This window comes from Schistocerca americana, chromosome 4 (genome assembly GCF_021461395.2).
Source record: "Schistocerca americana isolate TAMUIC-IGC-003095 chromosome 4, iqSchAmer2.1, whole genome shotgun sequence".
In the NCBI taxonomy this organism is placed as follows: Eukaryota; Metazoa; Arthropoda; class Insecta; order Orthoptera; family Acrididae; genus Schistocerca; species Schistocerca americana.
In genome coordinates, this window is record NC_060122.1 from 138349003 (window position 1) to 138367986 (window position 18984).

Sequence of the window (18984 nt, forward strand, 5' to 3'; positions counted from 1 at the left end):
CATCACCAACCATTCATACGTGGCAGGAGAAACCTTCAACAATAAGAACATATTTCATTGTGAGCAGAGGCATATGACAATGTCTTTAGTACATACTGTAATATTGGTTTAGCACTTTTGCTGATACCATCTTAGAGCAGCTTGTGATTACATGTTTTTCTAAATTTGTGTATACACAGTGCTTTTTTTTTTTTTTTTTTTTTTGTTGTGTACAAATTTTAATAACCTTTCTAGAAATGTCCCTGGAGATAAAACCACAAGGAAACAGCTATAAGAGAAAGAAAATGACCTTATAAGTGAAACTTAAAATCTCTGAAAAACATGAATATGGTGTGAGTGTTGCTGATTTAGCATGCACATACAATTGATCTACATCAACTATTTGCACTATCCTCAAGAACAAGGACAAGATTAAGGAGACAGATACTTCAAAGGTAGTGACAAGAGCCTCTAAATAATGGTTTTGTATTCTGGATAATTTTGGAAGGTTGTTTCTTATATGGATAAATGAAAAGCAATTGCAAGGTGGCACTGTTAATGAGAACATCATTTATGAGAAAGCAAGAATGGTTTTTGTTGATCTTGTTAGGAAGACACCAAGATCATCAGTAGCTGAAGAAGTGTTTAAGGGAAGCTGTGGGTGATTCAAGAAGTTTAAGAGATGCACCAGCATCCACAGCATAGTGAGGCACAGTGAAGCAGACAACTTCAACATGCAGGCAGCAGAGAACTTCATCAGCAACTTCCAGATGCTCATAGATTCTGAGCGTTATCTGCTGCAACAGGTTTTTAATTGTAATGAGACAGGTCTAGTCTGGAAAAAGACGCCAAAGTGTACCTTTATAACATAAGAGGAGAATGCATTGCCTGGTCACAAGCCAACGAAAGACTGTCTCGCACTGCTATTCTGTGCCAGTGCAAGCAGTGATTTGAAAACTAAACGATTGCTTGTTTACCATTCAGAAACTACATGAGCCTTCAAGAAGTGTAATATCCAGAAGAGTAGGTTAAATGTGATATGGAGATCCAACAACAAAGCTTGGATGACACATGATCTTTTTTGTGTTTGAATCACTGAGGTGTTTGGTCTTCCGGAGAAAAAAGTATTTGCTTGGGATGAATCTGCCACTCCATGTCTTGCTTGTAATAGAAAATGCACCTGCCCATTCTCCAGGCTTACCAGACCACCTCCTTGAAGAATTTCACTTCATCAAGGTTCAATTTCTGCCTCCCAATACCACTCACTCCAGACTATGGACCAGCAGATAATTTCTAACTTTAAGAATCTCTACACTAAAGCACTCTTCAAGCATTGTTTTGAGTTGACTGAAGCTACCGATCTCACAGAGAGTTTTGGAAATATCACTTCATCATTGCTGTCTGCATCAAGATGATCAAAAAGGCATGGGAAGTGGTTAGCAAGAGAACTCTCACTTCTTCTTGGAAGAAGCTTTGGCTGGAGTGCATTCTCGAATGTGACTCTGAGGCATTTGAGTCAGTACCTGCAGAGCCTGTAGTCAATGAGATTGAATATTTGGCCAAGAGCATGGAACTAGAAGTAGTCAATGATGATATCAATGAGCTTGAAGAAGATCACAGCCAAGAAATGACCACCAAAGAGCTTATGGAGTTTCAGTGTGTTTTGCAGCAGGAAATTGTGGAGGGGAGATCTTCAGAGGAGGAGGGGGAGGAGGAAGAGGCAGTAACAGCAAAGCAGCAATCTTCTGCCTCAATATGAGACACCCTGAAAGCATGGGAATTGGTTGCATTGTACATTAAAAATCATCAACGTAATGAAGCAGTGGCTATGTGCACTATGAATTTATCTGATGATTATGCTGTGTTGCATTTTTGCCAAGAGTTGAAGTGTCAGCAGAAACAAATGAGTATAGATAACTTCCTAGTACAGAAGAGTCAGTTATGTATCATGAATAACAACATACATAATACTGTATGTATAATTTTCTTTGAATAACTGGCATGAATAAGATAACACTTTTAGCCCTTTTCTCGCACTGAATGCATTATCATATTTTACATTTATATGGGATTAATTGTTTCACTTAGCATGTGTTTTGCACTATGTGTAAGATTCTGGAATGAATTAGGCTCACTATGCAAGGTTCCATTGTAGTCTAATGAGTACAGAATATGGATTGAAAGTAAACTGAAGAAAGACAGAAGTAATGAAGAGTAGCAGAAATGATATTAGTGATAAGATTAGCATTAAAACTGGTGTCCAGAATAAGTTAAGGTATTCTTCTACATTGGAAGTAAAGTAGCACACAATAGACAACGAAAAGCGGACTTTAGAAGTAGACTATCACATGTAAAGAGAGAATTCTTGGCCAAAAGAATTCAACTAGTATCAAACTGAGGAAGAAATTTCAGAGAAATTGTGATTAGAGCTCTGAATTGTATGGTACTGAATCATGGACTGGGGGAAAACTGGATAAGAAGAGAATTCAAGCATTTGAGATGTGCTATAGAAACATGTTTAAAATTAGGTGAACTGATAAGATAACAAAGGAAGGGGTTCTCTGCAGAACTGGCAAAGAGGGGATCACAAGGGAAACACTAATAAGATGAAGGGACAGGATTATAGGGCATGCATTAAGACATCAGGGAATATCTTCCACGGTATTACAGGGAGCTGTGGAGTGTAAAAACTGTAGGGGGAGACAGAGATGGGAATACATCTAACAAATAAAAGAGGGTATATGGTGCTAGCACTAATCTGAGATGACGCGAACAACTTAAGAGAGGAATTAATGGTGGGAAAACTGGTCAGAAGACTGATGCCTAAATAAAATACATAAAAAATAAGGAGCACTGTTATTTCATCTCCTACCAAGAAATTCTGTGTTATAATTCTATAGTAATATTATATTCCCCTTTTGGAATGTCTCTAATGATGTGGAAGTAATCAAACTGTTATGTTTGGAACTGGAGGCATCTGTTTGTGAATGAATGTGTGGGATGATTTGCTGTACGAATGGGTACTTACATGCCCGTTGTAGCAACACCAAATTTTGAGAAGTGTAACTTTTAACTGTAACCTCACATTACACTAGAATAATGTGAAAGCTTTTCTATAAATATGAACAAATGTTGTCGAGTAGTTCAAACATTTAGTCAGTCAATGATCACTGACACAGCAAAAGTAAATAAATAAGAACGGAAAGAATAGATGTATTAGGGCACTAGAATTGAATTAACAGGCTTGATTTGTTTGTGCTAGTGTTCCAAAGTTGGCCACTATTTACGACATAATCTTTGTGAAATTTTGGACGCCGTTTGTTAGCCATAAACAGAAATATGTATAGCAGTAACCTAAATACTTAAAGAATGATTACCACGTTTCACTTGAAAATGCAACAATTTTTTCAAGTGGTTTTCATAGTAATGTGTTTTCTTATTCAGGCATATTGTGCTTTATTGGTGAATACCACCATCACTGCTTGTAATTTTTGTGTTTTCTAATCTTTCCCTTACATCTAGATCTGAAATTCCAAAGATTGATTGGTTTTCCTAAGCTTTATTTATTAAATAATATATAATTCTAAGGACAGAGTCAACACAGAGTGATAATTTATCCATAGAATAGTAAGTGGTATCTTTCAAGGTGGATGTTAAATGCTATACATGCAATCAGTTCATAGCAGTCTGTTTTAGCATTTTAATAATCTTAATGAAAAGTTACTAATAGGACAGTAACCCTTATTCCATAGTTAATAGGTTGGATAACAATAGTGCATGGTCCATCACTTTGTAATATAGTAGTGAAGCAACCTGAAAGAGTTTTATCCGCATGATCAAGTGAAATGCAGATGGAAGGTCAAAGAGATTTAGTATAATATGACAACCATCACAACTGCATTATGAAATCACATGACACTGGTGATCAATATATCACAAAGAGAAAATATTTAATGACTGTACAATACATTCTATCCACTTCTGTTGCTCCTCCAATTTCCTCAACATTTAGTTCAAATGTCTCTGGCAGTATCCATCTACTTCCTCAGCCTCTTGTTTCTGATTTCCTCCTTCTTCATCAGTTACTTTTAAATCCGCCAATACTTCCATTCTTTTCTTGCTCTTTAATTTTCATCCTTTGATTCAGTATCAAAGTTCTCTGCATCACAATATGACTTTGTCGGTGACGTATAGTTTGTTGTAAGTGATATTTTATTTAGTTATTAGTTTTTCATTAACCTTATTTTTAATAGAGTGGGTGCTGTGTTGTGTTTATTCTAAGTAAGCACATTCTGATTAACTCTGGGACATGATGAACCTCTCTTAATCTAGCATTAGACATGACTTAGCATTGGTCTTACCTGGTAACTGTGCTTTCACATATCTTGTGCTTGCATATCTTTTGAAGAGGCTATATGAGTTAATGTCTAATAATACCATTTGCTTTTAAATGATGCTGTTTCTATCAGAGAATATAATTACCCATTTGGTCTTTACCTATTCTGAAAAATTTTTAATGCCACTAAAATTCAAACTAGTTGCAATATTAATAATCTTAAAAATATGTATCTTAACACTACTTCTGGTTAATGACTACAGTTTTCATGGCATGCTTAATATTTGAAATAAATTAATGAAAGCAGACACCTGTTACATACCTTGTTCACGTATCTTTCCAGGTAAGGCTGAAAATTTTAGCCTATTTCTTGCTGTGCTAACTCTGGTATGTGCTCTGTGACCTGTATGTTTCTGGCAGTGGGTGGAACTCCTGGTGGTGCTTGTCACCTCACCTGGTCTACATTGCACTTCAGATGCTGAGACAGCTTCTTCACTTGACTCTTGTTCCTCACTGCTGCTGCTGGTATCACTGGGAAATGAGCTCACTGAACTGTCCACATTTGGCTCTACACTTGACAGACTATCATAACGCTTCAAACTGTCATTTCTGGTGAGCAATTCATCACTTTCTTTTCCCCTCTGGGAAGCTAAATTTTCTTGCTGATTATCTGTGCCTGACAGTAATGGAGAAAATATTGGAGGGAGCTTAAAAAATTCTATACTGGCAGCTCCAGATGACGAATTTGTTGTCTGAGAAAACTCTGAATCCTGTGAACAGGTTTTACGTGAAAATCTTTGTCTCCTTATTTCGGCTGCAGAAAGTGGATGAGCATGAACATTGTGGCTGACACTCTGGAAGTAAGAGCTGTTGGAGGATGATCCCACACTGATGCCTGAATCACTCTGGACACAGCGTTCATGTGTTACATCATTTTCTGTTTCAAACCTTAAGTCTCTTACAGAACCACACAAACTGTTGGTCCCAGGCACAATTCTAGTCTGTGAGCGCAATAACTCCCAGTTTGTTCTGGCATTTGATATCACCTGTTCCCGCTTAATTTCTGCATCTATTTCAGTGGTTTTAGCTGTTTCCAACATATCTGAAGCTTCTTTATTCTTTCTCCAGGACATTGCAGCTTTCCTAACAGATTCAGTTACTTCCATATGACTAAGAAATTTTAAAGTTGGCAGGTAGGACACTAAAAATGAGACACAATCACCTCCGAGAGCAACAGGGTTTCCATCAATTGTCACTTCCTCAAGCTCTGCAGCTCTGACAACGCTATTCATATCTTCAACCCTGTTGTAAAACAATCAATGAGTAAATATCTTTCTGATTAAACAAAGCAAAAAATAAGGAATAAAATCAAACAAAAATGCATGTTCAATAATGAAATATTTAATTACAAAAATGAATATTTATATCAATTAGAGGCAGTTTGGCACAATTGGAACTGTAAACATCACTAAAACTTGTGAGTGCTGTTAAATTTAGGTATTTAAAAAACTGCTGTAAATGTGATAGTTAATTAGAAGTTCAGTTATTGTACATTTGTAGCTTAAGAAATATTACCATATTATAAATCAGAGAGAAAAGTCAGAGTTCTAAGGACAATAAAGCTAAGTACTCATTTCAATATTGTCGTACACAGTAGTCAGTACCCCGTAATGCACTATTTATATAGAACAGTTATGATCTTTTCATCAGTTTAGGCAATAAAAATAACAAATTAAACTTTACAAAAATGTTTTCTTCTCTTTACAATTGCATAGGGAATGTGGCTTAACATGATCTCTGTCTCTTTAATACTGGTAGTAAAATCATGGGCAGAAAACACTATCATTCTCAGGAAAAAATTTGTAATGTAGCATTTAGCTAATTGAATAACTTTTGTATCTCACCTACATGACATTCTTGCATAAATTAATTATTAGCATTAGAAAGGATGCATGTGAAAGGATGCATGTGCACACAAAAATGATCTACTGATGCACTGGAATATTGATGGGTTAGCAACAGAACTATCAAACCTTAAATACACTAAAACAAGCGAGCCTAAAAATTTTGCTTTCAGAGTATGTAAATATACCAAAATAATCTGCATAAATGAACATTGGTTAACAGAAGATTGTATTCAGCTTTTACACAGTATTACTAATTTTAAGGTAGCTAACACCTTCTGTAGGAGGAAAAAAATCTTGTGGAAACTCTTTCACTGTTTTGGTCCTTTACTAAGTTTATTTATTTATTTATTCATTTTTAATTATTTATATAGTGGCCATTTTATTAAGTTCATGATATTGGACTTGTCCAATAGAAAACAGTATAAAATTTTACATAGTTATATTCATATATAAAATGAAGTCACATATAACTAGTAATATTGTCATGTAGAAGAAAGTGTAAGCAGATGAATGACAAACACTAACTTCACTTAACAAACCTTTATTCAGCACTTGCACATACAAGAGCGCAGCGTGATCTGGCTCCAGCCAGAACACATAAGATATACTTGTAATACAGCTACAGAATATTCCAGTACAATGATTCTTGCCATTTGTGGATACTTTTAGAACATACTCAAACCAACTATAGAAATTAAAATTTTACACTTCAGATGAGTTTTGAACTCATGACCTTCCATGCAATAGTCTACACCTTTTTTTTAAAAAAAAAAAAAAAAAAAAAAAAAAAAAAAAAAAAAAAAAAAAAAAAAAAAAAAAAAAATCTCACTTTGTTTGCTTTTGTTCATTGCATCTGCTCGGGGCGGACGTCATAAGACATCCGTTTAAGTTCGTTGTTGATCGATTAGCTCAGTTTTTTTATTACACAGGGCTGCTAACCCTCTGACCGAACACACTGAGCTACCGTGCCGGCGACGCTTTGGCAACTGTGGTACTCATCATCTTATGCAATAATATTTCATCATGGCTGATGCTTTCTTATCAACACATCTTAATGACTACAGTAACAAAACAGTTTCCTGCTTAATTAGGCATAATAAAATAAAATTTTGTTCACACATATAGAGAAAATAGATAAAGTGCTGAAAAGTTACTGAAACATCTTAGCCGATTTTACTAAAGTGTTAAATGTTGTAGTTAAATAGGTATAATAACATGTAGAATTTCATATCCACATATATGGCACAAAAGATAGGTACATAGTTAGACATATGAGTACATTAGTGAAAGGAGCTTAATTTTACCTAGGAATACTTAGATAATTATGAACTTTTGTTTAGAGCGATTATGAGCCAGAATCTACAGATTTTAACAGTATTTCATATGTTCAATAATACTGGAGAAGCTGTTGTTCATTAGTAGATTTTTTAGTTTTTTTCATATTAAAGTTTGGTATTTTTTTTATGTTATCTGGCTGTAGAGCAATTTTGGTTTGTAAATGAAACTGTCTTTATATGCTGTTTTTCTGTGTGCATCCCTGTGATAGTCATCCCTATTTCTTGTTTGATAATTGTAGATCTCTCTGTTCTATGCTGAAAACTCTCTATGACTCTTAATGATGCCTATACTTTCAAACATAAATAGAGATGGTAAGTCATGATTTTTAATTCATTAAAAATACCTCTCTATGATTCTCTGTCAGCAACATCTTTTATTAATCCAACAACTTTCTTTTGAAGTTTAAAAGACTGCTTTGCAAAAGAGTTATTTTCCCAGAATAATACAGCATACCTTAGCAGACTATGTGTATAGGCATAATATGCACTTAACACTATTTCAGCATTGCAAGTCTTTAAGGATTCTTAATATAACAGAATTTGCTCAGTTTTTTGTTATGCATGGTTTTTTTTCCCCTTCTTAGATGTTCTTCAACCCATAATCCTAAAAACTGAATGGGATTCTTTTACTGAATTTGGCTATTTCCTAATGTAGACTTTCCATTGGTCCTATTTTTGTTCCTTATATGGTAGAAGTTAGTCCATATAATTTTCTTGTCATTAACAATTAGACAGATATCTTTAAATCATTTTGCTGCCACTTCTACAGTTTTGTCAGTTTTTTGCAGCAACTCGTAATCATTCTTTCCTTTTATAGAGAAGGTGGTATCATCAGCAAATAATATAGTATCAGCTGTTGACAGTTGTTGCAGTAGATCATTAATAAAAACCAAAAACAACAAGGGACCAAACACCAAGCCCTGGGGCACCCTGTAATGAACGTTTTTTGTTTTCAGAGTGATACACATTACCATCCTGAAAAATCTGCGATTTTTGTTTCCTGTCATATGAATATGAGTTGAACCACACATAGAAAATGCCCCAAACACCATAAATATGTAATTTCAAAAGTAGGAGATTATGATTTATAAGGGCAAAAACTTTGGAAATATCCAAAAACAACTCACAAATTAGTTCATTATCCTAAATAGCTTCATAAACAAGGTTTAAGAAATTAAAGACAGTCATTCGTGTTGATTTGCCTTTTCTCAAACCATTCTGTGCATTGCCTTTGTTTAGGAAGTCTAGCAATCATTCATACATTATTCTTTCAGTTATTTTTGAAAATGCAGATAATAAATGGCCTAAAATTTCTAATGTCAAACTTGTCAATACTTTTATAAACTGGTATTACTGTTGACAGTGTATGTTTACTTGCATATACACCAGCCGCAAAGGAGTCACTGATTAAGTTCACAAGTTGAGAGACAACATTATCAGAATTACATTCAATAATTTTGTCAGGGTACCATGAACTCCATAAGTCATTTACCTCTTTAGTTTACAGATAGCCATTTGTACTTCTTTGGGTGTTACTGTACATTGTTGTTGTGGTTTTCAGTCCAGAGTCTGGTTTGATGCAGCTCTCCATGCTACTCTATACTGTGCAAATTTCTTCATCTCCCAGTGTCTACTGCAACCTACGTCCCTCTGAATCTGCTTAGTGTATTCATCTCTCGGAATCCCTCTACGATTTTTACCCTCCACGCAGCCCTCCAATACCAAATTAGTGATCCCTTGCTGCCTCAGAACTAGTCCTACCAACCGATCCATTCTTCTAGGCAAGTTGTGCTACAAATTTCTCTTCTCCCCAGTTCTAGTTAATACCTCCTCATAAGTTATGTGATGTACCCATCTAATCTTCAGCATTCTTCTGTAGCACCTCATTTCAAAGGCTTCTATTCTCTTCTTGTCCAAACTATTTATCACCCATGTTTCACTTCCATACATGGCTACACTCCATAGAAATACTTTCAGAAACGACTTCCAGACACTTAAATCTATACTCGATGTTAACAAATTTCTCTTCTTCAGAAACGCTTTCCTTGTCACTGTCAGTCTACATTTTATATCCTCTCTACTTTGACCATCATCAGTTATTTTGCTCCCTAAATAGCAAAACTCATTTACTACTTTAAGTGTCTCATTTCCTAATCTAATTCCTTCAGCATTGCATGACTTAATTTGACTACATTCCATTATCCTTGTTTTGCTTTTGTTGATGTTCATCTTATATCCTCCTCTCAAGACACTGTCCATTCCATTCAACTGATCTTCCAGGTCCTTTGCTGTCTCTCACAGAATTACCACAAAGTTTTTATTTCTTCTTCATGGATTTTGATACCTACTCCAAATTTTTCTTTTGTTTCCTTTACTGCTTGCTCTATATACAGATTGAATAACACCAGCGATAGGCTACAACCCTGTCTCACTCCCTTCCCAAACTTTCATGTCCCTTGACTCTTATAACCGCCTTCTTGTTTCTGTACAAATTGTAAATAGCCTTTCCCTCCCTGTATTTTACCCCTGCCACCTTCAGAATTTGAAAGAGAGTATTCCAGTCAACATTGTCAAAAGCTTTTGCTAAGTCTACAAATGCTAGAAATATAGGTTTGCCTTTCCTTAATCTATCCTCTAAGATAAGTCGTAGGGTCAGTATTGCCTCACATGTTCCAACATTTCTACGGAATCCAAACTGATCTTCCCCAAGCTCGGCTTCTACCAGTTTTTCCATTCGTCTGTAAACAATTTGCTTTAGCATTTTGCAGCTGTGACTTATTAAACTAATAGTTCGGTAATTTTCACATCTCTCATCACCTGCTTTCTTTGGGATTGGAATTATTATATTCTTCTTGAAGTCTGAGGGCATTTTGCCTATCTCATACATCTTGCTCAGCAGTTGGTAGAGTTATGTCAGAAATGGCTCTCCCAAGGCTGTCAGTAGTCTTAATGGAATGTTGTCTACTACCGGGGCCTTGTTTCAACTTAGGTCTTTCAGTGCTCTGTCAAACTCTTCACGCAACAATACCAGAGAAGGAAAGTTGCTACTCACCATATCACACACACACACACACACACAGTCTCAGAGAGCTGAGACTACACTCTGAGTCTGCAGATGTGTATGCAAGTTGCATTTATGTGAGTGTATGTGTGTGTGTGTGTGTGTGTGTGTGTGTGTGTGTGTGTGTCTACTGCTAACAAAGGCCTTAATGGCAGAAAGCTTTAATTGTGTGAATCTTTTTATTGTGCCTATCACAACTACACACACACACACACACACACACACACACACACACACAGTCTCAGAGAGCTGAGACTACACTCAGAGACTGCAGATGTGTATGCAAGTTGCATTTATGTGAGTGTATGTGTATGCATGTGTGAATGTGTGTCTACTGCTAACAAAGGCCTTAATGGCAGAAAGTTTTAATTGTGTGAATCTTTTTATTGTGCCTATCGCGACTTAGCATCTCCTCTATATGGTGAGTAGCAACTTTCCTTCTCTGGTATTGTTACATTCCATCCAGGATTTTCCATTGTTTGATTTAAACTCTTCACACAGTATCATATCTCTCATTTCATCTTCATCTGCATCCTCTTCCATTTCCATAATATTGTCCTCAAGTACATTACCCTTGTATAGACCCTCTATATACTCCTTCCACCTTTCTGCTTTCCCTTCTTTGCTTAGAACTGGGTTTCCATCTGAGCTCTTGATATTCATACAAGTGGTTCTCTTTTCTCCAAAGGTCTCCTTAATTTTCCTGTAGGCAGTATCTATCTTCCCCTAGTGATATATGCCTCTACATCATTACATTTGTCCTCTAGCCATCTCTGATTACCCATTTTGCACTTCCTGTCAATCTCATTTTTGAGACGTTTGTATTCCTTTTTGCCTGCTTCATTTACTGCATTTTTATATTTTCTCCTTTCATCAATTAAATCCAATATTTCTTCTGTTACCCAAGGATTTCTACTAGCCCTCCTCTTTTTACCTACTTGATCCTCTGCTTCCTCCACTACTTCATCCCTCAAAGCTACCCATTCTTCTTCTACTGTATTTCTTTCCCCCATTCCTGTCAATCATTCCTTTATGCTCTCCCTGAAACACTGTACAACCTCTGGTTTAGTCAGTTTATCCCGGTCCCATCTCCTTAAATTCCCACCTTTTTGCAGTTTCTTCAGTTTTAATCTACAGTTCATAACCAATAGATTGTGGTCAGAGTCCACATCTGCCCCTGGAAATGTCTTACAATGTAAAACCTGCTTCCTAAATCTCTGTCTTATCATAATATAATCTATCTGAAACCTTCCAGTATCTCCAGGCTTCTTTCATGTATACAACCTTCTTTTATGATGCTTGAACCAAGTTGATTAAGTTATGTTCTGTGCGAAATTCTACCAGGTGGCTTCCTCTTTCATTTCTTACTCCCAATCCATATTCACCTACTACGTTTCCTTCTCTTCCCTTTCCTACTGTCAATTTCCAGTCACTCATGACTATTAAATTTTTGTCTTCCTTCACTATCCGAATAATTTCTTTTATGTCATCATACATTTCATCAATCTCTTTGTCATCTCCAGAGCTAGTTGGCATATAAACTTGTACTACTGTAGTAGGCATGGGCTTTGTGTGTGTCTTGGCCACAATAATGCATTCACTATGCTGTTTGTAGTAGTTTACCCATACTCTTATTTTTTTTGTTCATTATTAAATCTACTCCAGCATTTCCTCTATTTGATTTTGTATTTATAACCCTGTATTCACCTTACTGCATATAGATACATTATCCTTTGACTTATTGGAGTTTTTACCTTCATCTTTGGTTTATATTTACTGTGACCAGATTTTGAGCTACACTACTACAATGATCATTAAATATAATAGTTATTCAAAGTGGATCATCAACAATTTCATTTCTGTGTTTTATTGTTTGCTTTATCATGTTTGCCTGTAAGATCATTCACAACTTCCCACATTTATTTCATTTTGTTGTTCTCCTTTCTGATATATGAATCACTGTGCTTCTTTTTTTCCGCAACTATAGCTGCCGTATACCTATAGTACTTCATATTTGGTTTCAAGGTAGTATATAGCTTTGTACACCTATATAGCATTTAAAGACTTTCTGATGAATTTTTGATTTCGCTTGTAATCTACATGTTTAATTTTTTGTTAATGTTCATTCTCTTCATAGGGAATGAAATATAATGGCAGTATTTATAATTGGACAAGAACATGCTGAATTTTATATTTACTGAACCATTGGTTTCCATGTCCCAGATTACATTTCTTAACATGAGATTAAAGATCTTAATGCTGTCATCATTAATTAATCTTCTCTCTACATATTTTTGATTTTTACATTTCTTATGAGATTTTTAAAAAATCATGATGGTCAGACAAACCTGTATCCAACACCTCAGCTTTAAAGGCACATTTTGATTTATCAGTGAATATTTGGTCAATAGTAGTTTCACTTTTCCTGGCATACCTGGTGAGATCCTCTACACATATATCCATATTGCACATTTTTAGCAGATTAACCAGATGCTGCCCTTTTGTACTGCTGTCCTTGAAATTAACATTGAAGTAATGTGTATTCTGGTTGACTATTTAGACAATTCAGAAGATTTTCCAAATCATCAGAGAACAATCTGAAATTGCCAGATGGTTGTTGATTTTAAGTGAAGACACTGAAATATTCCAAAAACTACATATTAGATCAAAAAAAGTTATGATTCCAATTTGCCTCAGAGGAGGACATCCAATCACCCATACTCAACCTCGTGTGGAAATAGGGTAGGGGTAACTTTGAAATCCTCAATGGGAACTTCCATTTTTTGTTGCAGGTTATGATTTTACAGCAAAATCTACACACGTTTTGTCCCAAGCATTTCCTTCACTTTGCTGCAGGTGGTTCTGTAATTGGAGGAATGTAAGTGGATACAAAATCATAATTTATGACATGCTATTCAATGTCCCTTGAGGATCCAAGGGTACATGGGACCTCACCTCCATGCTGCCAGATTAGGGCAGACCAGTATTTCATAACTACTAACTGGAAACCCCATTTGCAATGTTGTACTCCTCTGTCATATCGGACAGAGGCTACTCAATGCGCCACTGTGTCTGTGGCTCGAGACAAACGCTACTCTACTTTTTCCAATTAGAGTAAGTGTTCAAACATAATACCATCAACTCTAATACACTTAGTGATACACTCTTCAAATTGTCATACACAGAACAGAAGCACAGCTGTGGGAATGTCAGCTAAGGCGTTTCTTATGTGGTCAACCATGTCTTCACGGCCTGTTCGCATTTGCTGGTACACCTTATCTTTTAAATATCAACACAGAAAGAAATAAGGTGACACCAAATCCAGTGACATAACACACCAATTAAGAGGGCCACCTCTGCCGAACCACCATTCAGTGTAAACATTGTCTAATACCTCCTGTGCTTCAATTGCATAATGCGCTGGGCAACCATCGTACTGAACCCACATATGTTGTCAAACTCCACGTGAACATCCTCCAGTTCCTGTTGCAGAAATGTTTGATACTTGTGTTCATTCAATGTGCTGTTGATAAAATATGAACCAATGAGATTGTTCCCCATGAATCCACACCATACATTACCTGACCACAGCCATTGATGGTCAGCTTGCTGTAACCAGTGGGGACTGTCTACACTCCAGTACTGCATGTTGTGCTGGTTAATGCTACCATCGTTTGTCACTGTAGACTCATCAGAAAATAGTGCCAATTCACTACCCAGTTATGGAAATTTACATCATGAAGTTCTGGTTGCAGTGACCCATGTTATGGATGATACTTATGATGATGCAGTAGTGTAACAATACTACCTATGGGCATATCGAAAGCAGAGTGCAGCTGCTGGATGTTTATCCATGTGTTGTGGTGCACTGTTGCTATTACAGCTACTTCATTAGCTTCTGCTGTAACATGTTTGCTTCATTTCCAATTGCTGATCTGTATGATGCCATAAAACATAAAGGCATCCAAAACCTCATAAAAAAGAACAATCAAGAGTGAGCTTTCTCTGGAAAGTGCTATGTGTACAAGGTAACAGAGCCTCAACATTTCCCCTACATTCTCCATAAATCAGGGTCATTTCAGCTTTTTCTCCTGTGGTTGCAACATTTATCATCCACTTCTACATCTACATCCATACTGTGCAAGCCACCTGACGGTGTATGGCGGAGGGTACCTTGAGTACCTCTATCGGTTCATGGAAAGAAAGATTGTTGGTATGCTTCTGTGTGGGCTCTAATCTCTCTGATTTTATCCTCATTGTCTCTTCTTGTGATATACGTAGGAGGGAGCAATATACTGCTTGACTCCTCAGTGAAGGTATGTTTTCGAAACTTCAACAAAAGCCCGTACCGAGCTACTGAGCGTCTATCCTGCAGAATCTTCCACTGGAGTTTATCTATCATCTCCATAACAGTTTCGTGATTACTAAATGATCCTGTTTCGAAGCATGATGCTCTCCATTGGATCTTCTATATCTCTTCTATCAACCCTATCTGGTACAGATCCCACACTGCTAAGCAGTTTTCAAGCAGTGGGCGAACAAGTGTACTGTAACCTACTTCCTTTGTTTTCAGATTGCATTTCCTTAGGATTCTTCCAATGAACCTCAGTCTGGCATCTGCTTTGCCGACGATCAACTTTATATGATCATTCCATTTTAAATCACTCCTAATGCGTACTCCCAGATAATTTATGGAATTAACTGCTTCCAGTTGCTGACCTGCTATATTGTAGCTAAATGATAAAGGGTCTTTCTTTCTGTGTATTCACAGCACATTATACTTGTCTACATTGAGATTCAATTGCCATTCCCTGCACCATGCGTCAATTCGTTGCAGACCCTCCTGCATTTCAGTACAATTTTCCATTGTTACAACCTCTCGATATACCACAGCATCATCTGCAAAAAGCCTCAGTGAGCTTCCAATGTTATCCACAAGGTCATTTATGTATATTGTGAATAGCAACAGTCCTACGACACTCCCCTGTGGCACACCTGAAATCACTCTTACTTCGGAAGACTTCTCTCCATTTAGAATGACATGCTGCATTCTGTTATCTAGGAACTCTTCAATCCAATCACACAATTGGTCTGATAGTCCATATGCTCTTATTTTGTTCATTAAATGACTGTGGGGAACTGTATCAAACGCCTTGCGGAAGTCAAGAAACACGGCATCTACCTGGGAACCCATGTCTATGGTCCTCTGAGTCTCATGGACAAATAGCGCTATCTGGGTTTCACACGATCGTCTTTTTTGAAACCCATGCTGATTCCTACAGAGTAGATTTCTAGTCTCCAGAAAAGTCATTATACTCAAACATAATACATGTCCCAAAATTCTACAACTGATTGACATTAGAGATATAGGTCTATAGTTCTGCACATCTGTTCCACGTCCCTTCTTGAAAACGAGGATGACCTGTGCCCTTTTCCAACCCTTTGGAACACTATGCTTTTCTAGAGACCTACGGTGTACCGCTGCAAGAAGGCGGGCAAGTTCCTTCATGTACTCTGTGTAAAATCAAACTGGTATCCCATCAGGTCCAGCGGCTTTTCCTCTTTTGAGTTATTTTAGTTGTTTCTCTATCCCTCTGTCATCTATTTTGATATCTATCATTTTGTCATCCATGCAACAATCTAGAGAAGGAACTACAGTGTAGTCTTCCTCTGTGAAACAGCTTTGGAAAAAGACATTTAGTATTTCGGCCTTTAGTCTGTCATCCTCTGCTTCAGTACCATTTTGGTCACAGAGCGTCTGGACATTTTGTTTTGATCCACCTACACTTTGACATAAGACCACATTTTCTGCCAAGTCAGTACATAGAACTTTACTTTCGAATTCATTGAATGCCTCTCGCATAGCCTTTCCTCACACTACATTTCGCTTCGTGTAATTTTTGTTTCTCTTCAAGGCTTTGGCTTTATTTATGTTTGCTGTGAAGTTCCCTTTGCTTCCACAGCAGTTTTCTAACTCGGTTGTTGTACCATGGTGGCTCTTTTCCATCTCTTATGAACTTGCTTGGCACATACTCATCTAATGCATATTGTGCGATGGTTTTGAACTTTGTCCACTGATCCTCAACACTATCTGTACTTGAGACAAAACTTTTGTGTTGAGCCATCAAGTACTCTGAAATCTGCTTTTTGTCCCTTTTGCTAAACAGGAGAATCTTCCTACCTTTTTTATTCTTTCTATTTATAGCTGAAATCATCTATGCAGTAACCATATTATGATCGCTGATTCCCTGTTCTGCGTTAACTTGCACATTTCTTCTCCAAATGATAGGTAAGTGTGCAGTCAATAAACATTGTGCAAGTACTGTAACATTTAGAGCTGCTGTCCGTTCTATGTCTACATGATATGTGAGTTCCACTCACAGTGAACTGCCTGTTATGATACATCATAGTTCATTACATGGCCACATTGGCACATTGAGTAGTTTCCTGTTCATTATGTTGCAGGCATACAATGCTGCAAATGGGGTTTCCAATTAGAAGTTAAGAAATACTGGCCTGTCCTAACCTCATAGCATGGAGATGGAGTCCTATGTTCCACTGGATATTCAAGGGCCAATGAGTTGCATGCCATAATTAACTCACCAGCCTAGTTCAAAAGCAGTTTTCCTGGGCCATCACAACTGTTGATCCCTCCAAAACACAACTTCAAAGCACACAACTTGTCACTCAGTATTATCCTGGTTTTGAATGTATTAATCAGCTACTTTGACAAGACCACGATTTCCTAAAATCATGACCTGAAATAAGATCCATTCTGTCTGAGCTTTTGCCCACCTAGAGTATTTTCCGTCACCTTCCCAATCTCTGCAATATCCTTGTCAGGCCTTATGCTTCTTCTGCACCCATCTCCATACCCCATCGCTTCTACCCCCATGCCCATCCCCATTGCAAGGATGCGCCCTCCTACCACCACCTATTCCAGCCATGTAACTGGCTTTTACCCCTGTGACCATCCCCATTGCAAGACTTGCCCATTGCAAGAATCCCACACACCTATTACCTGTCAGCTGCAGCAGGAACAGGACAATTACCAGAGAGTAATTATATTGTAATGCCTATGGCTTCATACATAAGCATATCAAGAGCTGACCGCAATGTGCCTCTACCTAATCTTGAGATCTTTAAGTTTGTAGCAGTGATAGAGATTTGTTTTACAAACTTTTATAGATTATATAATAACACGAGAAACAAAGACAATTTTATGCTTCCCACTCATTGCTTAATCCTATATGCACAGTCTCCTCAGTATATGACAATGACAATTCATAACAAGCTAAAAGGAAAGAATGTTCTAAGTATGAACCTAGAGACACTGAAAACAAAGCTATATGATATACTCGTCAAACGCTGCTACTACACTGTTGAGGAGTTCATGAAGGATGAACTGAACGTTTGAGCAGGATAAATTTACATATAGTCTTGTGTGTAAATGTAGCTGTCCTTTACAAAAGGGAGGAAAGAAAAATAAAAGTTTATATTAATGTTAAAATTCTTTGTACCAATTAGGCCTAAGTTGTCTTATCCACTTTTTTGACATGTCTCCTGTACACTAATCATATGATTAGAAATTGTATGTTATGAGATGAATAAAACACTATTCACTATTTACTATCCCACTCTTTCATTCCTGTGTGAATCCTGCTCAGAACTTGTCAATAGAATTTGGAAGGTTTTGTGTCAATTACAAGTGCTGTCCACCTTGCCATTCTACCACTGTGTGCCTCTGCACTAGCCATTACACAGTGAATGGCTTATTGCTTATCAATGAGTTAGGTGTTACTTCCATTCAAATATGTTTTCATGAAATTTCGTTAGTTGTGTGGGTCATCTCTACCACAGCAAGTGATCAATACAAAATTTGAGCCAGATGTGTTGCAAGCACTGTGGGAAATATTTGCACTGCACCATCCCTCACCCAGAGGCGGCTAACTTGTCACCACCTCTGCTCACCACACTTACATAATCTCAGCCACATGGGGTCGCCACGTGGTCTGAGGTGCCTGGCCACAGTTCATGCGGCTCCCCCAATTGGAGGTTCAAGTTTTCCCTCGGGTATGGGTGTGTGTGTTTTGTCCTTAGCGTAAGTTAGATTAAGTAGTGTGTAAGCCTAGGGATTAATGACCTCAGCAGTTTGGTCCCATAGGAACTTACACAAATTTTCAATTTCCAGATAATCTCAAGGATCAAAATATAAGTGGGACAAGTTACACATTAAAACACTGAATTGTTGATTTCATTACTGAGATAAAACGTTATTTCTGTTGATACAAACAGGGACCAGATGCTGACGATAAGTAATTTTTTACTGGATGTCATTCAATGCTCCAATATAAACTCTGTTCG

The 18984-nt window shown here is 37.1% G+C and overlaps 1 protein-coding gene across 1 annotated transcript in view; it reads right to left on the reverse strand.

The window, feature by feature from the left end:
* Positions 1–18984, reverse strand: part of LOC124613052 (leucine-rich repeat-containing protein 49-like) — a 143827-nt gene that overhangs the window by 52495 nt on the left and 72348 nt on the right. Inside the window, exon 5 of the mRNA XM_047141628.1 lies at positions 4638–5617. Within this exon, the coding sequence (XP_046997584.1) occupies positions 4638–5617 (980 nt within the window). The remainder of the gene's footprint in view (positions 1–4637; positions 5618–18984) is intronic.